At 29.2% G+C, this 27,236-nt stretch overlaps 2 protein-coding genes across 2 annotated transcripts; one reads left to right on the top strand and one right to left on the bottom strand.

Moving 5' to 3' along the window:
- Positions 1-6,421: 6,421 nt before the first annotated feature.
- On the top strand, positions 6,422-14,813 carry LOC119674848 (dynein regulatory complex subunit 2-like). The gene is made up of 7 exons (XM_038086005.1): positions 6,422-6,556; positions 6,619-6,871; positions 9,366-9,589; positions 10,890-11,282; positions 11,730-11,903; positions 11,963-12,319; positions 14,667-14,813. Exons 1-7 carry the CDS (start codon positions 6,422-6,424, stop codon positions 14,811-14,813), a joined length of 1,683 nt encoding a protein of 560 aa, XP_037941933.1.
- On the bottom strand, positions 9,680-10,620 carry LOC119684093 (odorant-binding protein 59a-like). Its single transcript, XM_038098042.1, has 2 exons — positions 10,048-10,620; positions 9,680-9,965 (listed from the first exon to the last, which is right to left on the bottom strand). The coding sequence occupies exons 1-2, from the start codon at positions 10,615-10,617 to the stop codon at positions 9,729-9,731; spliced, it is 807 nt and encodes a 268-aa protein (XP_037953970.1). The 5' UTR covers positions 10,618-10,620; the 3' UTR covers positions 9,680-9,728.
- Positions 14,814-27,236: the final 12,423 nt, after the last annotated feature.

Below are 27,236 nucleotides of genomic sequence, written 5' to 3' on the forward strand. Positions count from 1 at the left end.
TTAATCGTTTTGTTTTAAGGACTTGCAGGTGTAGCATTGAAAATAGTTTTATTTTATTGATGATAAGCTCAACCGTGTCTTCAGTTTAATGTGTCTGCAAATGTGAATTATTTATCATGGTGATTTAAATTTACTTATAATACGAAAGTACACTTTAAAAAATCCCAATAACGAATTGTTATGTTGAAAAATATTATGAAATTTGCATGAATAATAGTTTCCTAGTATTATGCAGTACCTTGAACTACTTCAAGATATTAATATTTTATATAGATTTTAGTCAACATCCTTGAGTAATAGATCATATCGACAAAATGTTGTTCAGCTTTAATGCCATCTTTTTGGAGGTATATAAGACATTACATGCTGAAGGTGTACTGTTCCTTATTGAATTAATAATTATAATGATCTTACATCGTGGTAAACTTATCGTTTTAAATTCGATCGAATTAACAAGTAGATGAATTTCATTATTACCTGTAACACATGTGATAGCGAAGGAAGGTTCCTTACTGCAATAGTTATTATGATGAGCTTTTATTATATTAAATTTGTATTTTAGACTTTTGACTGAACCAACAGACAAATGAATTCAAAATGTCACCGTTATAACACATATACCATAGAATATATATAACAATTTATTGATTGTACAATATATGTACAATACATATAACAATTCTCAATAATGCATATTATTAAGTAGTATTAACATCCCTACTCGTTGACAATAATGTGCAGTTAATGGACTAAAACACGCCCTCTTATTTTCCCACAGTACCACTTTCGCATTACTTCGAGCAGGATGTCTCATTTATACTTCCATTTCAAGCCATATACAATGGCTTTCAATAATACATATGAGGCCTTTAATATTTAAAATTAATAAAATCTAGTGCAAGCTAAGATAAATAAATATGAATTTTCGAAGCTATGGATTGATATCAGAAAACTCCTCTCAAAATCGTCGTTAAATTTATAAAACATATATGCGAAAGTGTCACAAATAATGATGATACAAAAACATGGCAACATAGAAACCTATGTTATGTCTTATATTATTCATTTTAGTTTCAAAAGAAGTATCCGCTATACTTTATATTATAGGTGTATTCGGCTGATTATTTGTATAGATGTTATTTTAATAATATTATATTAATAATATTATGTGCTATTAGTTCTATATGACCGCTTCGAAGTGTGGCAAGAAATAATAAGTTTCTTGCTAAAGTCTCCGATTTTAAGATAAGGACAAAATAACTCTCTTGCTCCAATAGACCAGTTATGAAGTGTCTATTCATTGACAAGACTGTAAAACTAAGTCAACAAAGCGATAAGCGATCTGTTGCGAACTCAAGATTTGTAGATTAGGAAAGCAACAGTGATGCCAATATGTCAGCAAGAGACTACAGCAAGAGACTTATTGTTTTTTTTTCACAGTTTGAAGCAGCCGAGTACATTTTATAGAACACAATAATAATAATAATAATAGAATATTATTAATCGAAATAATTGGAATACCAATTAAATTTTTTTTAAAGATTTTTTTTGGCTTGTATTAACTTTTAAGTATTTTTTTACAGTGCATTGCATTAAGGCATTATCCTTGTCTGCATTGAACTTTTCACTTTTAACATTTTTATTTTTTCTGTACTTTTGTAGTGAGAAGACAACTGCAATTGTTCCCCACTGCATTACGAATGAATTTCGAATAATTTCCGGGATATGCTGCATTTAGCGGGATTTACTGGGAAACCAAAATTTGCAACTCACTCCACAGCACCAATTTTCAAATCTAAATATCGGCATAACTTGTTAAAACTTAAAATAGTGTCGGTAGAAAGGATTTGGAATTATGAAAGTAAAAAGGTTTAGGAAAAAAATAATAAAACCAGAAGAATTAAATTTTCTGGAAGATGAATTTAAGCCAAATTTAATAAGGATATAAAAAAACAATAAAAATTGCAATCAAATTTTTTTTTATCGTTTATCTAAGAAATTATTGAAATTTCGGAATAAAAATGAAAATGGCTAACAGCATCAGTAATACCAACATCAACAGCGACATAATGACATATTGTTTATTGTCAACGTAACGATGCAAGGATATTCTCAAGTGTATGGCAACTCACACACACACACTAACTGCAGTGCAGTCATACAACATACGACCAACTACAGATACACATACACGCGTATATAAGAAATTTCATTACGTTTGGAAAAACAAAAAAAAAAAACAATAAGAAAATATTGTAAATTGAAAAAGTGGCAACACTCGATGTCTGCATATGGGACGAAATAGAAGTGCGAAATCAAATTTGCGTTGCGTTACGTTACGTTACGTACGTAACGTATTTTTTTTTTGTAGTCATTTTCTTTTGTTTATATTTTGTTGCTAAATTTGTGTCTTCATATTCATTTATTTCTTTCTATTTTCGGTTTCTATTTTGTTTTGTTGTTGTTGTTGTTATTGTCGTAGCCAGGACTTCAAAGTAGAAGACGTTGCACGCTACAGGATTGCCTGTAGCTGTTGTCAAACGTTTTGCTGTCAAGATTGTTGTCATTTTTCAATGCAACACTTCGGAAGGAGCGTAAGTCTTACTGTGGGTCCTTTTGTTGTTGTTAGTTGTTGTTGTTGTGGTTGTTTTGGCCTCCTTGTTCCGCAATGATGTATCAAATTGAATGTGATTTTCTATTTGGCTTTTTATTGTTTTTTCTTATTTTGATTTTATGCTCAAGTCCTGACATTTACGGTAAAAGATACTGACGAGCTTGAAATTTCGCTTCGGTTGGAGGGTGTCAATTGAGTGGCGTGGAATAGTTTAGAAACGACAGAGATGAATGAGTAGTGAGCAAAGTGGATGTTTTACGAAAAATTCACTGAAACAAAAAAGATTTATAAAAGCAAATGCAAAATGTGTAAATAGCAATCATATGTAAAAATTATTAAAGTCGATTTTAACTAATACCCTACAAACGGCATTGATAATTTACTTGGAATGGTAGAAGAACTGTCTGCCAAATAAATATATGTGCATTATTGTATTTGTGTTTTTTTAATATTTTATATACTTTTTTCGAATTTTGGAAAGTGCAAAATTATTACATGGAATGTTGTGCTTGCTATACAACAAAAATTTTGTCATTATAATGCTCTTCGTTGTACCGTTAGTTTAAAAATTTGACGTTCATTGGGCATTACATAGTAAATAATTATATGTGCAAAATACTTCTAGCTGAATTTTTTTGAATATTGTGTCACGGAGAACGATTTATTTGTAGAAATTTGTTTGCACCTGTATTGTAAGTGTACTATTTATAAAAATTATGCTAAATTGTAATATAATATTTAATCTTGTTAGGCTATAATACCGCGTGGTACTAGTTTGTCTGATTACGAATAGGGAATAATCAGGAGAATGCCAAAATAATGACTAGACTCAACCGGCATAGGAACTGTGTTTCCAGGTTTCTGAAAAGCCCGGCAAAATATAATACAGTTCCACGCAGTGGCCAGAAGACCAAAATCGATAATCGGTGCAAGCGCCGAATATGACGTCTGGCAGTGAAAACTTGGATGAACAGCGGAAAAATAAGGGCTCAAATGGGACTTCAAATAACAGGGAGTATAATGTTTCAAATTATTCATGAAAATTACTTCCTTAAACTTAGCACAATGGTACCTAAACTAAACCTTTTGGAGAGGCATATCAAGGCCCGTTTAGAATTTGTAAATACATACCCATTCTGCGCCAAATAGTGTCAGAATGTCGTCTTTACTGGCGAAAAAATTTAATATAGACCGCCCAAACAATTTCAAAAAATATTGGCATGATTTACATCAGTATCAGATATTTTGCAATAAGTAAGGTTTCCGTGGTTGGACCATTATGGTGTGACTTAATGCAAAGATTGATTTGATTGACTGAATTCACATTAGTGAAACGCTACTGAAACCCAAAAAAATGGAATAGTTTTTGAAGTGAATCATTATAGACGATAAAAAGTGATTAAATGCAATGTTATTTAAAACAAACGATCATGATCAAAAGCAGGTGAATCTAACAAGGTGAAATCACAACATTTCAGTGTAATGTATTAATGCAACATAGCAGTGATTATTCAGTTATTATTGAGGTCATTACATTAACAGATCAGCATTACACTGCGATTGGTAAATGTGGAGTATTATAAGAATTTGTGGTTTTAGCAACATTTATAGTAAATAGGTATGTTGCATAGATATGCGAAGCCGTATATAGATCATATACCTAAGTTAGAACATTATCTTATTATAGCATAAAATAAGATAGGAATATTTTCATATCCCAATATTTTTTTATATTATGCTAATAAATTCAAATTAAAAATAAAAAAATATTTAATACAAATAAGATTACGTTTATGTACTATATATAAGGCGTCACATTTGTTTTATAGATGAATAATTTACAACAATTAAAATTTTACTTTTTAAAAATCAAAATTACTACCAAGAAAATTACAAATATCCACAGAAATGAACGCTCAAATCTCAAATCGAAATCATCTTCAATGTTAGAGTATGAAGTTACCTTTAAAGTTATAAAGTTACCTTTATACTCTGGGTATATAAAAATCTGGAACATAAAAGTGACCCAGCCAGAGCCAATATACTACAAATAAGTGCCATTCAAATCTAATTAAACCTATTTAAAAATAAATTAAATTTTCAATTGAAAGTACTAATTACATTTTGGTTAAAAGATATAACTTTGATTCATAGTTAACTCTACGTAGTTTCGATAATCTGTTATGTAGCCGGTTCATCATTTCGGGGTTGCTTACTGCGAATATTTTTTTTATTTTTTTTGTTTAGTGTGATGAAAAAAAGTGATTTTTATGAAGAAAATGGCACCCACAATCACAACATATAGAGACAGACAGACAGATAGACAGTTAGAGGACACATGAAAAAAGCAATAACAATTTAAGGTAATTTAGTTGATTTGATTTGCTGGGTGCCATAATATATGATGATGACTTCCATAGCGGATGTGGTAGAGTGGCCATGTTAGAAGTTATTTTACCTGCAAAGCTATTTTATTGTATAACACATGTTAACATTTGAAGTTTCTTTATAAAGAAATTAAGCTAAATAAATGGTTGTTTTTCTATGATATATTATTTTTAGATCGACTTAATAAAAAAAAAAATGATTTAGACAAAAAAGTACTCTTTTGGTGACAAACTTTTTGATTTTTGAGATTTTTAAACATTAACTTCTTTTTGATTGGGGCATATAAGAGAGAAAATTTTTAGTTCTTATGAAGAATATATATATAGATATATATATAAAACTAATAAATTAAAATGTCTATTAATTTTAGAATATAATTTGAATGAAAATAATATTTATAATGAAATAAAATAAGGAGACATGATTTTAAATATAGAATAGCAAAGTTTCTGAGAACAAACAAAGTTTCTGAGGTAATACTTCAATAATTTACAGAAAAGTTCTTAGCTGTATTATATATGGTTGATCACCAGGATTATTCAATAACAACTGAAAAGTACAATATTCCCTGAACTCACAAGTCTTCTGAATTTCTTTTTATATTTAAATAATTTTTTCACAAATATATAATACAAATATTATACAAATATTATACACAAATGAATATTTTAAAATATTTTATAATAATATGAACAGTTTTTGGGATATTCAAAAACTTTGATAAAAAGTCCTTATTTTAAGTCCTTATTGTAGACAAACTCTTACTAATATTTATCAATAAATAATTTTCTACTAATCTTCAATCTGGAGATACTTCTAAAAAAATTTCTTCTAGTTTTTTTTTTTATGGTGATTTATTTAAACCCTTTTTTATTGGAGTTATTCATTTTCTCGTTATCAAATAAAAAAATCGATTTATTTTAAAAAATTTTTAGGTTTAGTAAAATATATGAATTTTGTATAATAAATATTATAAAATATTATATAAAAAAAATAAATTGTTTTCAAATAAATATTTTTCTGTTGCGAATAAATATTTATCAGACATTTGTGAAGTCAAGGAGATTATTTTAATTGTTTGGAAATATAAACAAACTTCCTTATTGGCACAATGCAAATATCAAAATACTGTGTTTACTTGAATTGGAAGGAATTGATTTAATATTGTTTATATATTTAAATTATTTTAAATAAAAAATATTAATTAAATTTATTAAAGACGTTATTTAAGAATTAAGTAAAGTGTTTGTTTTGGAAAAGTTGAGTTAAAGTGAAATATTGCTATAAATTAAGTAACAAATAAGAAGTGATGGACTCATAATAACCAGTCTAAATAAATTAAAGAGGTGTTACTAACTTTAAATAAAAACTCAATTTGTTTAAATTTAATAAAAAAAGTAATTAGTATTAGCAATAAAAATGGGTAAGAAAGGTAAAGCCAATAAATTGGCTAAAATGTCTGAAGAAGAACGGGCGAGGTATTTGCAATTGCGTGCTGACATTGAAGAGGAAGCAAGACGTCGTAAAATGCAATTGCTATCACTTTTTATGAAAGTATATATTATATATATGTATATAATATAATTTTTAATTAACAGAAGATTTATTGATTTTAGAATAAATTAAAACGTGAGGATGCATTTTGTCGTTTAAATTTGGCAAAGATTAATCAGGAGTGGCGGTCCTTACTGCGACAAATAAAATGTGATGAGCTGCGAAATGAAATTATGGAAGTGGAAAAGTTTTTCGAAGAGGCGCTTGAAAGAAAAAATCAAACAATTAATCGGTTATTCGATGAGTTAGATTTGGCAGAAGACATGTATGGTACAATGCAACAATCCCATATGGAAACCATCAACTCTTTTATAGGTTAGTGCTCTGTTTATTTATTTAACCGATCCATGTTTTATAGATAGATATTACATTCAATTTGTGAAGTATTTTGTCTATGCAAATAAAATAATATTTTAATTTAAAATAAAAAGGGATCGATCGTTGTCTTAAAGGACAGTAACGATTTGATAGAAAACTATATATGTTGGTATCGCTATATACAGAAATAAAAACTGAACCATTTTGGTATGGTCTTTATAAAAACTGTATTAAATGAAATATTATGGGGTATCACCAAGTTCTATTTAAAACTTTAATCTCAAATTTGTGAAGTACACTTCCTAAAGAAAAAGATTTTATTTCTCATTTTATGCAATTTCTTATGCAATTTCTTATTTAAAAAGATATCATGTATCTCAAGGTTCTCAATTTACGTCCAGTGTTTTTATTTAAATTTGTAGAGTCCCATTATAGGTTAAAAAGAATGGTAATGTTTGATTATATTAGGTTTGTCAGTAGTTAATTGAATTCATTATTAATTACCACAGCTTATTAAGATGTGTATTACAGGATTAGCATTATTTTTCTGTCAAAGCATAATGGTTAGTAGATCTGGTAGAATACTAGTAGAAATATACTACAGATCTATTAATCATTAGTAACGTGAGAGAAAAACTATATATAGACATTTTTGCAAATGCAAACAGTGAGTTAAGCATTGCTGCTGACTGATATACCTGTTCAGACGTGTTTTCAACTTTTCATCTTGGAAATGGATGCAATTAATTCCGTAGTTATTTAAATAAGCAATAATGTGTTCTTTTTGTCTTAATGTCCTTTCTTATTCGCACATTATTGCTTATTTAAGCCAACATCTAAAAAAATAGCTGTGAACCATCCTGTAATAGAACAGATGCACTTACGATTATCTAACTAATGGAAAAAAAATCTTCACTACTTAGAGAAAACCTGTACGAAAAAGAAATTATTAAAGATTTTCTCAGTGAATGCACAGCATTGGCTTTCAGAAGATATATGGTTTTAGGAAAATACTTTTTTGATGGTCTGAAAAATTGTTTATCGGTAGAGATGAAAGATCTATTAAATTATCTAAATTAAATGAAATAGATTTAGTTAATATTTTTCTAATTTTGAGCTTCTTGTGAGAAAGGTGATATTAAAACGCCGAAAAGTTGTTGATTGAGGTCAATGGAAACTTATCTGCTGACATGCCAATATAAACAACTAACCATAGAGTTACTATTTTGCAGTAATCAGCGACTATTTAGCGTGCATATAACTGTAAAGCACATATAAATTACCAGAAAAATCGTTAGATACCTGCCAGAGTTAAAATATTATAGCTACAATATTAAGTATCATAAGGATTCAGTATTCTAAAAGACGCTCTTTCAAATTAACCATGAATAAGATAATCGTCAGTAAACGATTGGATCCTATTCAAAATGGCTGATATATTTATATATAGAATGTAGGTAATATTTATATATCAAAATCAAAACAAAAGTAAAATACATTATAAGGGAAACACAATGCATTAGCAGAGACAAGGCACTCTTCATATAGAGTGGGTGGTACATAAGTAAACGGTTGGATTCAATGAAAAACAGTTGAGATGATGGTTGTTATAATAATAACTGAAAGTAAAAGTATTTTTATAAAATTTTGTTTAATAATATGTATAAAGTCAGTTAAACAATATAAATCCTTTCTATAATTGTATACAAACATTACACTTATATGGTATATAGGCTACTAGAAACATTCATTTACTATAGCTGAAATTGAGAAACTCTTTTATAAATCTAGACCTGATATGTTTTCAAGATGTTGCACCTTTCATAATTTTGATGTTAAACGTCCCTAACAAAGACATCATTGTTTTGCACATTACACTAAAAGAATGATTTATTTAATTACAGTATTATTTATATTAATAAAATCTAGCCTATATTGGAATTGGAAAAGACGTATTCATTTATTATGGCGAACCTTTATAATTTGTTGTTAACTTTGTAGTTTATATTAAAATAATTTTTAAATATTTATAAAACATATATCATATAATATGTTGAATTCATAATAATTTTAATTATTTTTTATGATTATTTCTGTTTTTGGTAGAGAGATTTCGAAAAGTAGTGAAATAAAACAAAAAAAATTCTTTTTATATTATTTTTATTGATTAAATTTTTGGCTGACCATACAGTTGTTTCGAATATGAGCTAAAAGGGTTAATTTTTGAATGGGTTTGAAATGGGTTAATTGGTCAATTGTTAAAACACTTTTTTAAAAAAATTTTTATTTACGCCCTGAGTCCCTGAAAATTACTACAGAATATAGTCACAATATTGGTGTAAATAAAAAATTATTTAAAAACTAATTTAAAAAAAAAAGTATTATTTAACAACTGACCAATTAGTCCGTTTCAAAAACAAATTAATTAATTAAAATCCTGGTCATTAAAACAATGGATTAATTATTTTTTTAAAATTCGTCTCGAATATAGGAAGACAACAAGAACGGACCGATTTCTTTCGAAACCAGTATATGCATCAGCAAACAACTGTTTTGGATCAATATAAGGAAGATGTGGTCCAGTTTAAGAAAAGTGGTGACCGTTCGCTCCAACAATTAGAAAGCATATATTACCAATTGAAATCGCATACCGACAAAGAAAAGGAAGAGTCACAGGAAGAACAACAAAAACGTGTGGATGATGTGAAAAGTACAGTACGTGTTAATATTTATTACATTTAAGACATTATATGATAATTCAAACACTTTTTTCCTTTCCACTTTTTAAAGCGGTTGAATATTTTATTGGACCTTTTAACAAAATTGCTGATTAAAATAGTTGCCACGGAGTGAATTAATTAAATATTAAACTGCTATCATTCCAGTCATCACAGTTCGCTTTACCATATTCGGCTAGACAATTTACAAGCTCATGTGAGAACTCACATTTGTCCAGCCTGTTTCGGTTTTCCAAGTAGAGGAAGCACATTTGTATACTTTCCGTGTAGAAATTACGCAAATCCCGTTCTCTCATGTTTTTCGTCAACATGAACATAACTTTCTGCTTGTCCGGATAATTATTGTTGTTGAGCTAAAATGAAGTTGGAAGTTTGTTTAAAAAAAATCAAGTGTAAAATATTAAAGTGCAGAGGACACATTAAGCTTTTACTTGCCATATTCATTTCATCAAAGAAACAATGTACGACACATTTAACATCATCCTTGGAGTTGTTTTTATAATTGCCATTGTTGAAATTGCCGTAATTATTGTTATCATGACTTCCTCCCCCAAGCCTTTGACTGTTATTACTATTGCCAGAGTTTGGATTGCGTATATTCGGGTTTCTGTTATCGGTATTGTGCTGTTCATTCCTACCATTCTGACCACTGAAACTGTTTCGGCTGCGAGGTCGTAGTATTTCATCATACGCAGAGTGTTCTGTATTTTTGGCATAATTATAGTTGTTTCTATTCTGGTTGTTGTTACTATTTTCCAAGTAATCGTAATCATCGTAATTTGCTTCTTTTCTTTGTTCGAAATTTTGATTACGAGTTGGAATACCCAAATGACCAGCATGAAAGTTTTCGCTCATTTTTTTCATACACTTCCGGGTAACTCGCTTGAGTTCAGCTTCATTAATACCATCATCCGTACGGCATTTTAGTCCTGCTGTAATGTGTATTGAAATTAAAGTAATTAATATTAAATTACGAATCGAATAAGCGCGTAAAAAGCGTATCATCGTAACTGGGAAATCCACTTCAAACTGAATTTTCAAAAATATTTTTCAAATTATTTATAGCAAATCACTTGAAAACTTTTCATTAAAAGGTAATAAAATGCAACAAATCGTTGCAATCAGAAAATTGTTTAAAAACTCACTTGTCACTCATACGTCATGTAATGCAGTTTTTTGATTAAATGCAATTATAATATAAAAATTATATTTTCCATGAATCTGATAGCTTTATTTTCTTATTTTATTATTGTCATAATAATAATTTTTTATGATAGATTACTTTACGCTTGGAAAATATCACGAAAGTTGGAGAATTGAAGCTTGAAAACCTCTGGCAAGAATATCAAGATGTTTTGTCTGCTTATATGCGGCGCAATGAGGGCTTTTATGCGGAATATGTGGATCTTAAAGAACGAGATGAAGAGAGTACTACGCTTATCAGAACACAATGCTATGAAATGGAAAAAGCTACTGAACATTTAAGTCGTCTAAAACTTAAGTACTCTGATTTAACTGATAAGAATGACGTCAAAATGAAGTATTTGACAAAGTTAAGAAGCGATTTATGTGAACGTTTGGCTAATTTGAAACAAACTGCTAATAAAGAAATCGAAGACGGAAATAAGAAATTTAAACTGATGAGCGTAACTAGTCATATTGCATTAAAGGTAAGTACATAAAATCGAAATAATGTATAAGTTAAGTAGACTGTACGTCTTTTCTAAATCTCTCAATGAACTGGCAACAAATTATAGTATTTAAAATAGTAGTAAAGCGTATTTTAATTATTTTGGAATATTTTGCATACTTCATTCTTTATAAAATTAGAATGTTGATCTTTCAACATAACTAGAAACAGCAGATGCGTATTATGTATTAATAATATAGTAGGATTTTATACTATATAACTCTCTATGGACTTATTCACTACTTACTTGGACTACATACTGTAAGTTTTGTAGTGTATCATTCTGATGTTGTACCGAAAAAATTTTATTATAGTTTTAAGTTAATGTTTCTCTTAATCAGTTAATAATAAATTTTATAATAAGTTTGATAAGTTTCGTGATTAATTATATGCATATATTTATATTATATATATATAACTTCAACAGCATATAGAAAAAATTGCTGCTCAAGGAGAGCGACTTATGCAAATGGCTGCCATATGCCGTAACTATGAAAAGGAAAAAGAGATACTAGCACCCTTTGGACTTCCACCAATATCTCGGGAGATGTTTGTGAATACAGAGGAGGAACTTGCACAAGCTCCAGATATGTTAAAAGATGTAACTTATTTCTACATACATTTTTCCATTTCATAATTAAAAAGTGTAATATTTTACAGAAAAAATTAGGTAGATGGCATTTGATGGAGAAATTTTGGCGACGGGTTAATAATGTCATAATCGACAATGCCTACCTTAAAAAGGAGAAAAAACAATTGGAAGATGAAAATGCACAATTGAAAGCAAAATTGCAAGAACATTTAGTTAATCTAAATCTTAGCAGTGGTTCCAATGCACATATAGATGAATATTTACTAAAAAGACCCAGTAGTATGAGAGTTGATCGTGTAGTGCAGATTGACCTTGAAAGGAAACCTAAAAGCCAAAGCGCTAATGTTAACCATGAACGCTACCGACGACCCTTGACTTCCTGCCTTGAAGCAAATTTTACAAATGCCGTACGTTCGAAGCAATTGGTGAGAGGAAGAGTAAAACAACCCAAAATTGTATCAATCATAAATTGGTAGAACGGAAATTTCTCAATAAATTGATATATTATTTTTGGATAAAAAAAAACTAAAATTCTGTATAACAACACAAATTAATAAAATGTTAAAAAAAACTAACAACGGAAATTGGCATAAATTTTGCTTATGTGATTTATTGAAAATATAAATTTACATTAAATAATGGCGCAAACAAGTTTTGGACTTTATTTGACGTACGATTTGGGACTTGAAATTCAATTTCCAATACGAGATACACAGATATTCCAGAAGCACATACAGAAAAAAAAATGTAAATAAATAATCATAATAACGACGACAGGCAACAAATCAATTTCAGAAAAGTTTTCACTGTGGCCAAATGATTCAACAACAACAACAACAATAACAATAACGAAAACGACAAAAATAACAACAACAATACCAGTATAGCAACAACAACAACAGTAAGCAGGAGAAGCGTAAAGCCTGCTCATTGAATATTCATGTCAAATCATAAAAACCATTTGTCAAAATTCGCAATCACACAAACACACACAATCGCACTTCCCTCACACAAATTTATATGGCAACTGATAAGCGAAAAGCGCTTTGGGAAATTTGTAGGAAATTATTTAAAATGGCATGCACTCATACACTCATACAACCGCTGTACAAATACGCCTCAGCCGAATTCAATACATGAAACGCAGTTACATTTGCATTGTATCGGCATTTTTGCTGGGATGTGTTTTTGAAACGACCGTGATTTGTAATGAGTAATAGGAAAACGTAGTAAAGTTGCCAGAGTCTGTTCTGATACTGACAATTCCATACAAAGTTTTGACAGATACTATTGTTAATTTATGGGCTTTACATATTATTGTCATTTTCTGCTGCAACAAATTGATTTTTGCGCTCCTTTTTTCGGCTCTTTTGGCAATCAAACAAAATTTCCAAAATTTAAGTCTAAAATGCTTTTATCACATTTTGTATAATAAATCTGTGATTACGGCTACAATCACAGAATTAAACCTAGTAACGATTTTTATATATAAATTTACAAATGTTGGTGGATAGTTTTAATGGACGATAAATATGTTACCTTAGACTGTTCAGAATTCAAAAGCTCCTAATAATGCGATTAACTGTTACTTTTTTGGTTACTCTAGTTGGTTTTAATAGAATCCTGTTCGCGGCATTACGGTTTCAATCATAATATAAATTTTAGTAAAAATTTTTATATTTAATATCTTCACTATTAATAGTAGATGGTTTTAATTGATAAGAAATATACTAGACTTCTTAAAATACAAAATTATGGTTAACTATGGCGGCCAGTTGTTACTTTTTTGGTAGATCTAGTTAAAACGCTTAGTGCCTTGTTGTTTTTGTTGTTGTAGCCCGCCGGGATCCGAAAATCAAATAATATGTAAGGATTACAAGATGAGATGTGGATGGTTGGCGTTTTGAACAAGTTTAGCGAGAAAGGTGAGTATACTAATGAAATCAACACAAAAACTCATTTGAGCTTGAGTAATGATACATTATGATATAATGGATTAGCGTTGTTCATAGGCAGACCAGAAGGATTTTCGCAATAACCATCGTATTCAGCGTGCAAGTAACTCCAAATGGTATAACTCTACCATTCAAGTAAAAGTAAATTAACCTGAAAAGTCTTAAAAATTGCCGAAATACCTAATTAAACACTTTTGTAAAGTTGATAAGAAAATGGTTACCAAAGCTTTGTTTTCTTTTATTCGGTATTAACTACGAAGGTGAAACATGAATCCCTACTCCGCCTCAGACAAAAACAAAAACAAAGATAAAAGTCACTTTTGAGCAGCCCATATAGCACATCTTCCTCATATGCAGTGAGCCACGTCTAATTCAAATTTAATATAAAATAATTTAGCTAAATATTAGATAAGTAACATGTAAATTGTTTATTAAAATTTAAAAAATTTAATTTAGAATGTGGCATATTTGAAGAAGACGACATACTGTAGAAGTAGGGTAGTGTAAGTTTTTACGATCTTAATATGTTTGGTAGTTGTTAAACGATAAATATGGGGTATTGTCAAGTCTTAACTAAATGATGCCATGGATGACAGTTTTGTTTGACTGCTTCCATATTTTAACCACAAATTGGACAACCTTTTTTAATCACTTTAAATATGGATTTAAAAAAGAAAACGTAATTGCTTTTTATTAATAGTGTTTTCTAAATAATGTTGTGCTTATACCAACTCAATACAATTACCCTTAATTAATGACTTTTATTTCTTATAAATGTTTTAATATCTAGTAATATATAACAAAGTTGGATTAGCAGGCTATTTTCATAAATAATAGAGAAGACGTAGAGAGTGAAGAAGAACAAGTAAAAGGTCTAACAGTGTTAATTGCATTTAATAAATTAAAAGGTGAACCGAAATGTGGTGTCCCGAAACCTAATGACGCTAACAATAAATTACTGTAATTCTGCACCAAATTTTATTATTAAAGTTACTGCCATATCAGAAGAAATCAAATATTTCATTGTATTCATTTATATATATATATGTATATATATGTATATAATCAACTTAATTGTAAAATTAAGTGCAATTGCAGTAGAACTAAATTGTGCACAATTAAATTATTTACAACCACATAAGCAATTTGAGGTTGATTTATGTTGTATGCAAGACCCGGAAAGCGCCGAGACTATCATTAACGTCTTGTGTGCTTAATGATTTGCAAATGCGGTTAAACAAATAAACAAATGAAAATCTGGAATTTAATAAACCGCCCTCGATTAGTGTCGCCCAAATTAACAAATATTTCATTATAAGGACTCGCATAGCATCGTTAACAGTATGAGTCCTTGACGTTATTGCTTGCAATTGGCAACTGATGTCAATAATGTGTTGCTTTTATGTAAATGTTATTTGCACATCCCAACGCAAACACACAGGATATAACGTCTTCATATCCTTTTAGATATGCACATTTGTATTTTATTAATAAACTGGCATACATGCAGTATCTGCACAAATAAAGTGCATTTATTAGTAAATGATGGAAAGTGTATTCCACTCGGATGCAGTTACGTGTACATAAACAAACGCTATATAATATGTAAATATGTACTTTTGCCAATTTGCTATTTCAGTTGAACAAAACCAAACTATTTTACACAAACCAACTTTACTAGGCGGTGAGATTGTAATTTTGTGGCATTTTCGGTAAATTGATTTGATTGATTTCATGTCTCGATTAATTAAATATATTTCTTTGTTATAACTAATAATGAAATAAATTATTTTATTTATAACAAATATTTATGATATATATTTTTATGATTTTAATATTTTACATTTTTATTCAAAGGATATTCAAAGGATTCGTTGTTATTCGTTATAATTTGTTTTCTTTTACACAAAGTTGATCATACGCCTTGAGGGTCTTTTGCTAGACCGTAAGTTTGTTGCTTCACTTGAGTTGTTTTTATTTGAAGTTTTTGTTATGAAGTGTTGGACGGAATAGAGATTGAATTCTTTTGGAGTCAATGGAGATTAAAAGCATTTAAGTGTAATTTACCTTTGTGGAAGTTTTTTTTATATCAAAAGAAACTTTTGTTTAATTTAACTTCAGAAACAATTGCATGTTTGTTGTATATTTTGGCTTAAGGTTAAAAAAATATTAAAAGTATTATTTTAAAATAATCTATAAAAAACAATTTTAAAAAAGCCACAGTTGTTTATAAATGATAAATTTTTAGACCAACAAAATCTATATTTTTTTATCCAGTATAGAATATTCGATATTGGTCTGGTTAACATTTTTTAGTTAACAATAGCGAAAGTTTAAAGAAGCTTGGAAGAATGACATATTGTGTATACATATATTAAATAAATTCTTTTAAAGTTAACCTTATCTGACTGAAAATAAAAAAAATTAAATTGTAAAATTCCTTATCATAAGAGTAAACCAATGAGAAGAGGGTACATGGGGAAATGCATACGCGCATAATAACGGCCGACATTCTGGCTTTCATTCGGAAGGCGGAATATCTACTCTTCGGTTTTGATCTGTTGCAGCACAAAAGATCAACCATGGTCGCAGTGCTCTGCTCCGTTGGGAGCTGGTACCCTGTTTATTTCTATTCCTATTCTTACTTACTTTTTAAACGGAACGGATGCTTACAAAAGTTGACGAAATCACTTTTAATTTTGCTAGAATATATTTTAAAAAAGTAACTTATAGAAATAAAAACTCAGTTAAATCGGATGTGATGAGTTAAAGTTGTTAAAATTTAAGTGAAAGTAGAGTTTTTGAATGTTATCCTTCTTTAAGACTCCGCTTAAAGAAGGATAACTAGGATGACATTAAGTTTCAGATAAATAAGGTAGGCATCTACGCAGGCATATAGCGTAGTTGAAAAAACTGATCATACGTAAATCCGTTGTCATATCTACGTATGATAGTAGCACGAACTAAATTTCCGGTTTTGATGTTGCGGATCAATTTGAGACTCTTAAACCTAAGCTGTAAAACAATAAACAAGCCAGCTGTAGATTAATTAAGTTAATTAATTATAGCTATTTAAAACTATTAAGTCTTGATATTTAACACAAATTTGTAGACGCATTATTCAATCCATGATTTTATATTACTCTTTGTTGTGAATACTCGTAGAACATTGTGTCGGAACCTAATATGAAAAGAGTCATGCTACGATTTATACAAGTGAGACTGGAAATTAAATATATTTTATTAACAAATTTTATGTTCTTTAATTAAAACATTTAAGAGTAAAAAATCTCTCATTAAATCAACTTAACTGAATTTTTAATAAATTTTTTCATTGATACAATATCAAGTAAGAATTTTTAAAAAATATATTGAAAAGTAAAATTTTTAATCTTGAATTGCATGTTTCAGTCAATAATAAATATGCCAATTAAAATTTACAAGTTCCACATCCGAGGATGCTTAACGAAACTTCATGTGTTTGTGATTGTATTTAACCAACTTCAATATTATCAGATTAATATTGAAGAGATTAAAAAGCCACATATGATTTCACATTGATATGAGAGTACATGTAATAATAAATTAATTAAAATTAAATACAAACAACGAATTGAATCCAATGTGAGGTTACAGCCATTTTTAATGATAATCAGTAAACTAAATGAAAATTGAAATTTAAACCAGCTCGTATGTAAGTCCCTCTCCTGGTTGCTTCAATTTTTTATTTGTTAACTGCACTGAGAACATTTATTATTATTTTTACATTTAATAAAATACATATTATATATACATTTTTAATAACATAATTAAGAATTGCAAGTTATTTTTGATTATAGAAGAAATTTTACAATATATAAAAACATATTAAAAAGAATAATTTCTAAAAGTTTCTTAATTATAAAAAATTATCAATATTTAAATATTTAGTTAAAATTTCATATCTTAAGCGATAGTTATCATATAGTTTAATAATCCCCATGATTGTAGCAAAAAATTATTAGAACAACCATGGTTTTCCATTGGGAGATAGAGATCGTATACACTAATTGAGACAGCTAAGTTTAAAGAAAAAGAAGAAAAACTTGGAATCATCACAGGAATCTTAACAAGGCACTGTAATCTAAACACTTTACAAGACTGGGGACATATACGAATGCAAACTATATATTTTGTGAAGAGAATGTAGAGTTAGCTACACATGTGTTATTAGAATGTCCTGCACTTATGTATATACGGAATAGACTCCTGGGAGTGTATTGAAGAGGCAATAAAACTCTGTAAAGTTGGGAATTCATTTGTTAATATTTTCATAAAAAGGAAAAAAAATTGTTTTATCATTTTTGGTATATACATTAATTTATTAAACGACAAAAATTAGTCTTATTAAAATGGTGGAAGAGGATATCAAAAATTATAGTTAAACATATAAAGAACATATTCAGTGTTTTCATTATTTTAATGCTATTAATTTTTGCAGTTTACTTGAAAATGCGTTATGCTAAATGTACTTAGAGTAAATAAGCTTCAAAATTAAATATGGATTATGGTTTACAAAAATTATATATGGATTGAGTTTGGTAATATTATCATTTGATCACTTTTTTATTTGATTTTTTGTTCATCTTTTTTAAATATGATTTTTCTACATTTACAAAGGCTTTTCGTATTAATAATGTTTCCAAAGAAAATAAATTCAACTGTTTTCTTATCGTTTATGCATACAATTTTCATTATTCACAGTTGAGATTATGGAGAAAAAATATCTAAAACATTCACTTTAGAAAAAAAACTTGCAAAAATTGCAAAAAATGAGCATATAATATTCAAACTAATAAAATCATTTTTCAATTTTTATCACATCATCAAATCTACTTTAGAATTTCATGAAGAATACCATTCAATATCATAACTCCACACACCAATCCTTGTTAAAAAATATTTTAGAAAGAAAATTTTTTTAGTTAAAATTGTCTGATTTGACTTATGATTTGTGTGACCACACCAGAGACGTCTAAATCTTAAGAGTAAAAAACTAAATCCACCCACAGTTTAGATGAAAAGTAAAGCAAGTAATCAATTCAAGAATTATTTACAATTTATCACAGACATACAAAGTACTTCAGTTACGCCCACAACTCTGTAAAAAAAGGACACATTTTCAAGTTAAATAAAACACAAAATAATAAGACTTTCTTTGTAATTTGACTATTTTATTGAATGTTTAGTAAAAACATAGTAATGTTTCAGCCACTTGCTTTAAGATACTAAACTTTATAAATAATATACTTAATTGTTATTATTTTTTATAGATATTTGGGTTCACTGTGTATAACCACTGATTAAAAATGTTATATGTCTGAATACGCTTACAGAATATTGGTCAAAAATAACAAGTTTCAGGGCAACCGAACTACTAGTTTAACTTTGATTCTACGAATTTGGACAGAATTCTTTAGTTCAAAAGAAGGCATCTTTATAAGTTTCTTGATGTCATGTTGTAAATTCATATATCATCTTAAAATATAACAATTGGACTCAGACCAACTTCAATTTTGTTAAACATGTATCTATACTTCTCTAGTCACTTCTGGACTTAAACACCATCTTAGAAAAAAAAGCTATTAGATATATTGCCATTAAGACATTAGGAGAGTAAATGGCGTTCACTAAAACAAGGCATGATCTAAATAACCATGTCGTTTTAAGTTGAAAAAGAAGACCATACTTAAGATTTTCGTGCTCCAATGGTGTTGTGCTTCATGGATTTTTGCCAGTAAATTAGACAGACAACAAAGATCATTATTTGGGAGTTATGAAAAGCTTTCGTAAAGTAATTCACCAAAAAAATAACGAATTTTTAGGCAAACTGGTTTGGTTGTCTGCAGGCAACTAACAACTGCTATTCTTATTTAAAAGTTTTTGATTAACAACGGTACAATTACCATTAAACAGCGGCCGAAATGACCTGATTTGCATCCCTGTGATTTCTTCGCTAGAACGACTCAAGAAACCATTCGGATGAAAGTATTTAAGCAGTTGAGAAGGGATAATAAGAGAGGAAAGGTGATTATATGATTATAAAAATCCGCTTATAAAAATTATTTTGAGGATTAGACCGAGTGGTGGCATAAGTACCTTTAAGTCAATGGAGAGGAATATATATCGTTAATCAAGAATTATATTCTTTTTTTAATTTTCGAATTAATTTTCGTATTTTGCGAGAGAATATAAGATGGAAAAAGGAACAAGGTAAGACTGATTGTCTACTAAAAAAAATAACTCTAAACAACGGGAGATAAAAAAAATCATATTTCTGATAAAGTAATTAAATTCTATGGTGAAGTAAGTGGGTCTATTTTATTTTCTTTTATCTTATTTGAGCTATACACCTGGTAATTATTAACATTTTGTCTGACTAAGATATTTTAAGTCTGTGAAGTTATTAATAACTATTAAAAAAGGATCCAAATTGCCTCCACATGTTGCGAATTATGACACCAAATCTTTTCCAAAACTATTGAAATTTTTTTTTAAAAATAGCATTGCTCAAGCACTACTGAATAATCACTTAATCGAGTCGTTAAAGATCTAATTGTTTTTAAATTGTGAGATTGCTTGAGGTGAGTATTTGAGTTCGAAATAAACGTTTAACTGTTTAAATGGAAATTTCCTGAAATGTGATAGTATTTTTTAAATCGTTTTATTTAACAAAACTGAAGAATGTCAAATTTTTACGTGCTGCTAGTGCAGACAATATGAGGTACTATCCATAATTTCTGAAAAAATTTTTATTTTGAAAATATAAAGCGTGACTATTGCACTAAAACAGTAATGTAACCTTACCGCTATTCTCTTATTAACTATTTGCATTGCCTTAACGGGCAAATTTATTCCGTAGTAGGCATCTCACTGACCTATAAATATTTGTTTGAAGACTGCTATGTGAGACTGTCAATATTACCATAGCGCTCAGATGATATAGATGCGATATTGTTCTGTTAACACATTGTACACTAGGTGACAGTAGAAAGCCAATTTTTGTTTTCTTTAATATGTACACATATTAAATTATGGAATAACTATTAAAGAGTATCGTACAGTATTCTGCCGTATATTGACATATATTGCGCCTATTTGTTCCTTTCTCATCTTGCTAAAATGTTGGGTTGAAATATACTACAAGCATCAGAAATTCAACCAGGCATGACTAATTCTATCTGCTCAAGCAAAAATAGCTGAACATATATCTTAACTTAGTTTCCTTCTCTCTGTCAACAATTTATTCATTTAAATCAAGGTTGTCCAAAGCACTGCCCGCAGTCCACATGCGGTCCGCGGATAATACATGTGTGACCCTCTATATATTTCTAATATACCATAATTACATTAATTTTCCCTTAATATATTTTGGCAAAATTACTTTATTTTATTTGAGGTACCATATCCCAAATGAATAAATTAATAAAATTAAATTTAGCACTTTGGTCATGTTATTATTTTTCTCAAAAAAAACCATGGAGGTATATATTTGTTTCTGCGACCCTCCAATCTGCACAATAATTTGTATTGGTCTACGAACGCGCTTGTTCTGGAGAGCCCTGATTTCAATTGATGGTAGGAGAACTTAACATGTTCTATATATTATATTTATATATTATATAATAGTATTCATGTTTTATATATATAATTGACATATATCATTTTTTCATAAGTTTTTTGGTATCACGCACTCTCACAGGTGTTTCCATCACGGGATCTTGAGGAGATCATTTTTGACAATATTTTTCAGTTAATAATTCTATTAAACTATAAGGATTAACTTTAAGGATACCCAATGCGCTCAAATATATATATCTTGTAATTTTTAAAAATTTATTTTTTTTTGTATTCACAATAGTGACATCATTTGGCGAACCGCAAAACATTTTTAATCTTTACTCATTTCACACAATTAAGTTTTGAATTATCGCAATTTGGAGTCGTTTTCGGTAGAGTGAATTTATTTAAATAAATAACTCAATTTTATCTAAAAAAGTTTTCACATCCAGCGAAATCAAGTGAGAAAGAATTTGGCAGTGACTGCCTTGGCGTTGGAAGACATTTAGACTGATTAATGTCATTAGTGAGCAACTACGTGTAAGGAGGAAATGGTATGTGCAGCAGTTGCAGTAATCACCACCATTATCCTTTTATACGCCAATTTTTTCTGCATCCATAGTTTTCACAAAAATGAATTTAATCAAAATTATAGCCTAAGTCATAAATGCATTTAAACTTTCTTTGCAGTATTTTAGTTCGCTTATTAAACCTTTGAGAATTTTCAGGATGTTAGCATCTGCCTTATGCACTTTGTCTGTGAGTTGAACTCAAAACGATTTAATTAAGATTTTTGCATAAATTTGATTATCAAAAAGTAAACTTTCTGCGCCCAACTATCATCAACACAGAGTCATTATCTGTAGCAAAGGCAAAGTTTTACTTAAATCTGTTGGAATCATACAGGATTAAAACACACTGCAAACTTAAGTTAAATTCAAGGTGAGTGGTTATGTGGAGAATTTAGTAATGAATCCTGCGTATTCCTTTGCGTTCATTAGGGTGTAGGAATAAACCACAAATTAAATAGCTTTCTGGGTTGTTTTTGTGGATTGTATGCATTTCTGAAATACATATATTAAATGGCAAAAATTTGTGTGTAATTGCGGCAAGTAATGTATAGGATGTGTGATGAAGGAATTAAACAATTGCTTTTAAGTTAAGAGTTATTGAAGTTTAGATTGAAATTGAATAGTTAAGATGTTAAGTAAGAAACTTCAGACTCAATACAAACCATTTATGTATATGGGAAAATATATAATTAAATTTATTTTAATTTAAAGATAACGAAAAACTATTCTATTTATTTTATATCGAAAAGGATAAATGGTTTAAAACACAATAAAAATTTTTTATTTAATTAATTAAATATTTTGCTAGTTTACATTTGTATTGGATATTATCGGATACCCAACACATTATCTTTTCATAAATTATACTAAAAGCTAGAACTCAAACGTATAAGGTAATGCATTGATAAACAATGCAACTTCGTAAAATTCTGTATCCTATTGTTACATTTTGTAGAAAAACATATATTCCACATATATCTACACTCTTTATCTTTCAGTAAAACAGTTTGCACGGTCGTGTTATAATTTAACAGATCAGGCAAACTTTCACTACCGACGTTCATTAATGAAATAAAAGCAAAACTTATTAAATTATTTTAATCGTAATCAAGAAGTGTAAACCAGGATTTCAAGACAGCCATTTTTGTGAAGGGATCTAAAATGAACGAATTACTCTTAGAATCAAAGTGTGAGTACGTCTTATTGGATGTTTCCCAGCATTCTTGTCATTTCAAGAGTTTATGTTCCTATCCTCTCTCTTCGGCATGTTTCTGGCTGATGTATAACTTGACTAAAGTTTATATATCAGTTTATTAGTCGTTGACATTGTCGATATGATCGCAATGGTGTTGTCAGATTCTGTGTATACATGTAGGCAATAGCCAATCTTTGATTCAGTATTTCAACGTAAAGCACAGATAGACTCACATAGTCTACGTCAATGGCACAACCCTGGTTTGATCTGGGTCGTAGAACATTGGAATATACATTAAAACGCAAAAGCAAATGAACTGATTGGGAAAGGTTATGCAGTTAGTAAAATTAACCAAATTTCTTCAAATGAAAAATTTTGGATTGAAAAATCTTGTAATATAAAATACAATTTTTATAAGCAAACAATTAACAAACTGGCAAATGCCAATGCCAAGTCGCTAATAAAACTTATGGGGGATCACCATTTAAATCAACTGATCAATCAAGCCATTACCAATGGTGTTTGGGACGTGTAAACTGAATTGATCTACTTGCTCGTAACAATGATGTGTCTAAAACGTCAGTGCAAAATCTACAGTTTAAAAGGGATAATTGAACTTATGGAGAATCTCCACTTCAATCAACTTATCAATTGATTTATTTCCAGTGGTGTTTAGAAAAATTTTTTGAATTGGGTATACCAAACTGATCAATGAATTGTTAATAGAAATGTGCCAAAAAAGCGTCAGTGGAAATGTGACAAATAAAAAGCGTCAGTGCATAATCTGTAATTGGACTTATGAATAACCACCGTTTTAGGTAACATACAAAATTATCTATTACCAGTGGTCTTTGGAAAAAATTTTGGGATTGCGTAAATTGAAAAGATAAACTGCTTGTTAATGGGAATGTCGAAAAACCGCTAATGAAAAGCGACAGTGCGTTACATGGATACATGGATCATCACCACATTCGCCAACTTATGAAGCACTCCTAACGGCCTTTCAGTTTTTTTTTTTGATTTAGTTAGCCGAAACGATCAACCATTTGGTAACGGAGATGTGACAAAAGTATTTGGATTCATGGATGATCTTTGAATAATAATAATAATAATAATAATAATAATTTTTGGATTGCGTGAATAAATCTGATTAACCAGTCGATAATGAGGATGTGGTAAAAGCGTCAGGTCTAAAACATTAGTTAGACTAATGGAGCGTTACCAATTCAACCAATTTACCAACCAACTCATTTCCAGTGACCTTTGATATTACCATTTAATAATGAGTATGTGGCAACAGTGTAAAAGCGCTAATTAGAGTCCACTTTAACTATATGACTACCCAACACTTTCAAGGGCTTGTGCTATATTTTTTAAATTATTCGTATATAATTTGGCTTGACAATTTGTTGGTATGGAAGACCATCACATTTTGAATGAAGACCAGTATTGTGGACAACTTAACCAAATGTAGTACTCAATTTTTTGTACTCAAACTAGCAGTTTTGTCAATTTGTTATTGTTGTTCCAGCACAAAGTTACCTGCTGGGTCTGTATCACTTTTATTAGGCAAAGTATTTGGAAAAATAATTGTATTTTATTATTAGTAATATAATGTTTATTTTTCACCATTTATGTGGAGTCAGTTCCTTACAACAAATGAAAATATAAAATAATTCTGACTGCATTGGCAATAAAACTTATTTCATTGTCTTCAAAATTTAAATGAGAAACCCTATACATAACAAATGATTTGATTTACTTTTTATATTAGAAATTCAGCATTCAAGTAGTTGCGCTTCTCTTCATTTGCAGACTCATTCATTTACCTCTACTGCGAATTCCCAAAATCCCTGAGACGTCCTGCACTTAATTTACGTCATTTTATCAATGTGTTACGCCTTCGCATAAAACTTGTTGTGCACTTTTTGCCAGACTAATAATTCTTTTATTGCAGCAAATTTTTTCCTTGAAGGCAATTGTTAACTCCGAAAATATGTCGGACATGTTTTCTAGTCGAACATTTTGCAATTTTAAGTTGGCTTTTTGCTAACAGTCCTGTGCATGTAGTAGTGTTTTTAGTGTTTACGTTGTGTGAGTGCGATATCCTGCCCGCCAGCAAAACGCAATCAACACCCACCAGACTTAGGCTACAGGATGCTGCACAGGATACTTTTAATGTTACTTTGTAAGGTTTTACACGCTGTGGTTGTAGTTGTGTAGGTGATAAGTCATAGAATTGCAGTTGTTGTTGCAATTGCAGTGAAAATTGTTGTTTCAGTTGTTAAGGATTTTACTGTTTCTTATATTTTGGAAATCTTTTTTGAATGCATTTCTGTTGTCTTGTTACACTTCATCCTTTTTTTGGATGGTAGTTTTATTTTTTTGCTCCTACGAAATCATGTACTCGTTCTAATGCATTTGAATGTCACTTGTTAAAATCGTTGTAGTTTTTGTTAACAGCCTTTTGTATTTTATATTAAAAAGTTACTTTAGAATTTTTTTGCAAACTTTAAACAATAAATTGTTATATGTGTTGTTCGAGTGTTTTGCTAGTCTACAAAATTTTTGCATTAGAGATTTTATGCATTTGAAACTTTTGAAAACTGCACATGAAAAGGTAAGTCAAATGTCAATAAGAGATTCATTGCCAAAGTAGTTTCAGAGTCTAGAAATAAACATAGAAATCTATGCGTATATGGGAAAAATATAACTTTCTTTGTCTACTTTTTTTTTCCAATAACAATTTGACTGTTAGGAGGACAGTAAGTAAATTAAATAAATATTAACATTGGAAATGTTTTAATAATAATGAAATTGTGAATATGATTAAAAGGATTCTACTAAATGATTGATTTGAGCAACTCAAAGGATACAGGTTCATTTTTATATAACTGCATTCAAAAAAATATACTCTAATCACATTCAATTGGCCTTATCAATTTGTTAAAAAAGTTTAGCTCATGTGGTAAAGAAGATATAGAAGAAGATGTGGTATAGTTGAAGCAACATGTTGTATAGAGTAAGAATATTTTGATCTGAGATTTAGTTAAAATCTGGTTAAATCAATCAAATTATATTTCTGAGTGTAACTGTAATTATTTTCATAGTCCGGTTTTCTTAATAAAACTCTAAGCATAATGGAATGGCTATTAACAGTATTTTTATATTTTAAATTAAAAAAAAAATAAAAATTGTAAATAAAAATTTTATTTATTTTACTAAATATTTAAGGTAATCTCTATAATAAACCAAATTTTATTTCACTATTTTGTTGAGACCTTGCCATAGGATATGATATATAACATCATTCCAATGCCCTCTGTGGAAGAGTTTAATAGACGGGAAAATTATGTGAAAAAATAATTTTTGAATTGTTAACACACAACTGGCGATACTTCTGCTATGCCTTTAGGATAATTATTTTCAAAGCATCGATGTTATATACACAAAAATTCGAAGAATGTTTGCATTTATTGTTTTCATTCGCTATGGAGTTGGATTTTGCAAACGGGTGCAGTATCCCAAAGAAAAGCAGATAGTTGTTAGTTTGGATTTACTCCTTCCTAGGGAGAAAACTATATCCACACGTATAGCTTCAATTGGTTTCGGCGGAATTTTTTAGAACCCCAATTGGGGTGTTTATCATGGCATTATATTGGCTCATGTATGAAGAGCATTTATAAGACGTTAAGCCTTAATGGCGAGTAATCATATTAAAAAACTATGAACTCTGTAACTATAACAAAAAATATTATATTACTTGGTAAAAGTAATAGAAGTAATGATAGAAGGGATTTATTGTATGTTTATACGAATTATGTGAAGACCACACATATGACATGAGTGATAAAAGTGAAGTGCATGTGACGCTAGGTAAATTCATTTTAAAAGATAATTAAAAGATAATAAATAAGTCAATGTTGTATGAGTATATCGCCGTCGGCTTAAGAACGTTTAAATAGAGGTGGTTTGGATATATTCGTTTATATATCCATATACAAATATACTATTTATACAT

The sequence above is a fragment of the Teleopsis dalmanni genome, chromosome 2, assembly GCF_002237135.1.
Source record: "Teleopsis dalmanni isolate 2A chromosome 2, ASM223713v2, whole genome shotgun sequence".
Taxonomy (NCBI): domain Eukaryota; kingdom Metazoa; phylum Arthropoda; class Insecta; order Diptera; family Diopsidae; genus Teleopsis; species Teleopsis dalmanni.

What these genes read in the sequence shown, in the direction of transcription:
- LOC119684093 (XM_038098042.1), bottom strand. Translation starts at nt 10,617, where the DNA reads ATGATACGCTTTTTACGCGCTTATTCGATTCGTAATTTAATATTAATT. An exon ending in TCTTTGATGAAATGAATATG is followed by an intron (nt 9,966 to 10,047) that starts GCAAGTAAAAGC and finishes ACTTCATTTTAG; the next exon opens with CTCAACAACAATAATTATCC.
- LOC119674848 (XM_038086005.1), top strand. Translation starts at nt 6,422, where the DNA reads ATGGGTAAGAAAGGTAAAGCCAATAAATTGGCTAAAATGTCTGAAGAA. An exon ending in CTCCAGATATGTTAAAAGAT is followed by an intron (nt 11,904 to 11,962) that starts GTAACTTATTTC and finishes AATATTTTACAG; the next exon opens with AAAAAATTAGGTAGATGGCA. An exon ending in CCGTACGTTCGAAGCAATTG is followed by an intron (nt 12,320 to 14,666) that starts GTGAGAGGAAGA and finishes TTGGATTAGCAG; the next exon opens with GCTATTTTCATAAATAATAG.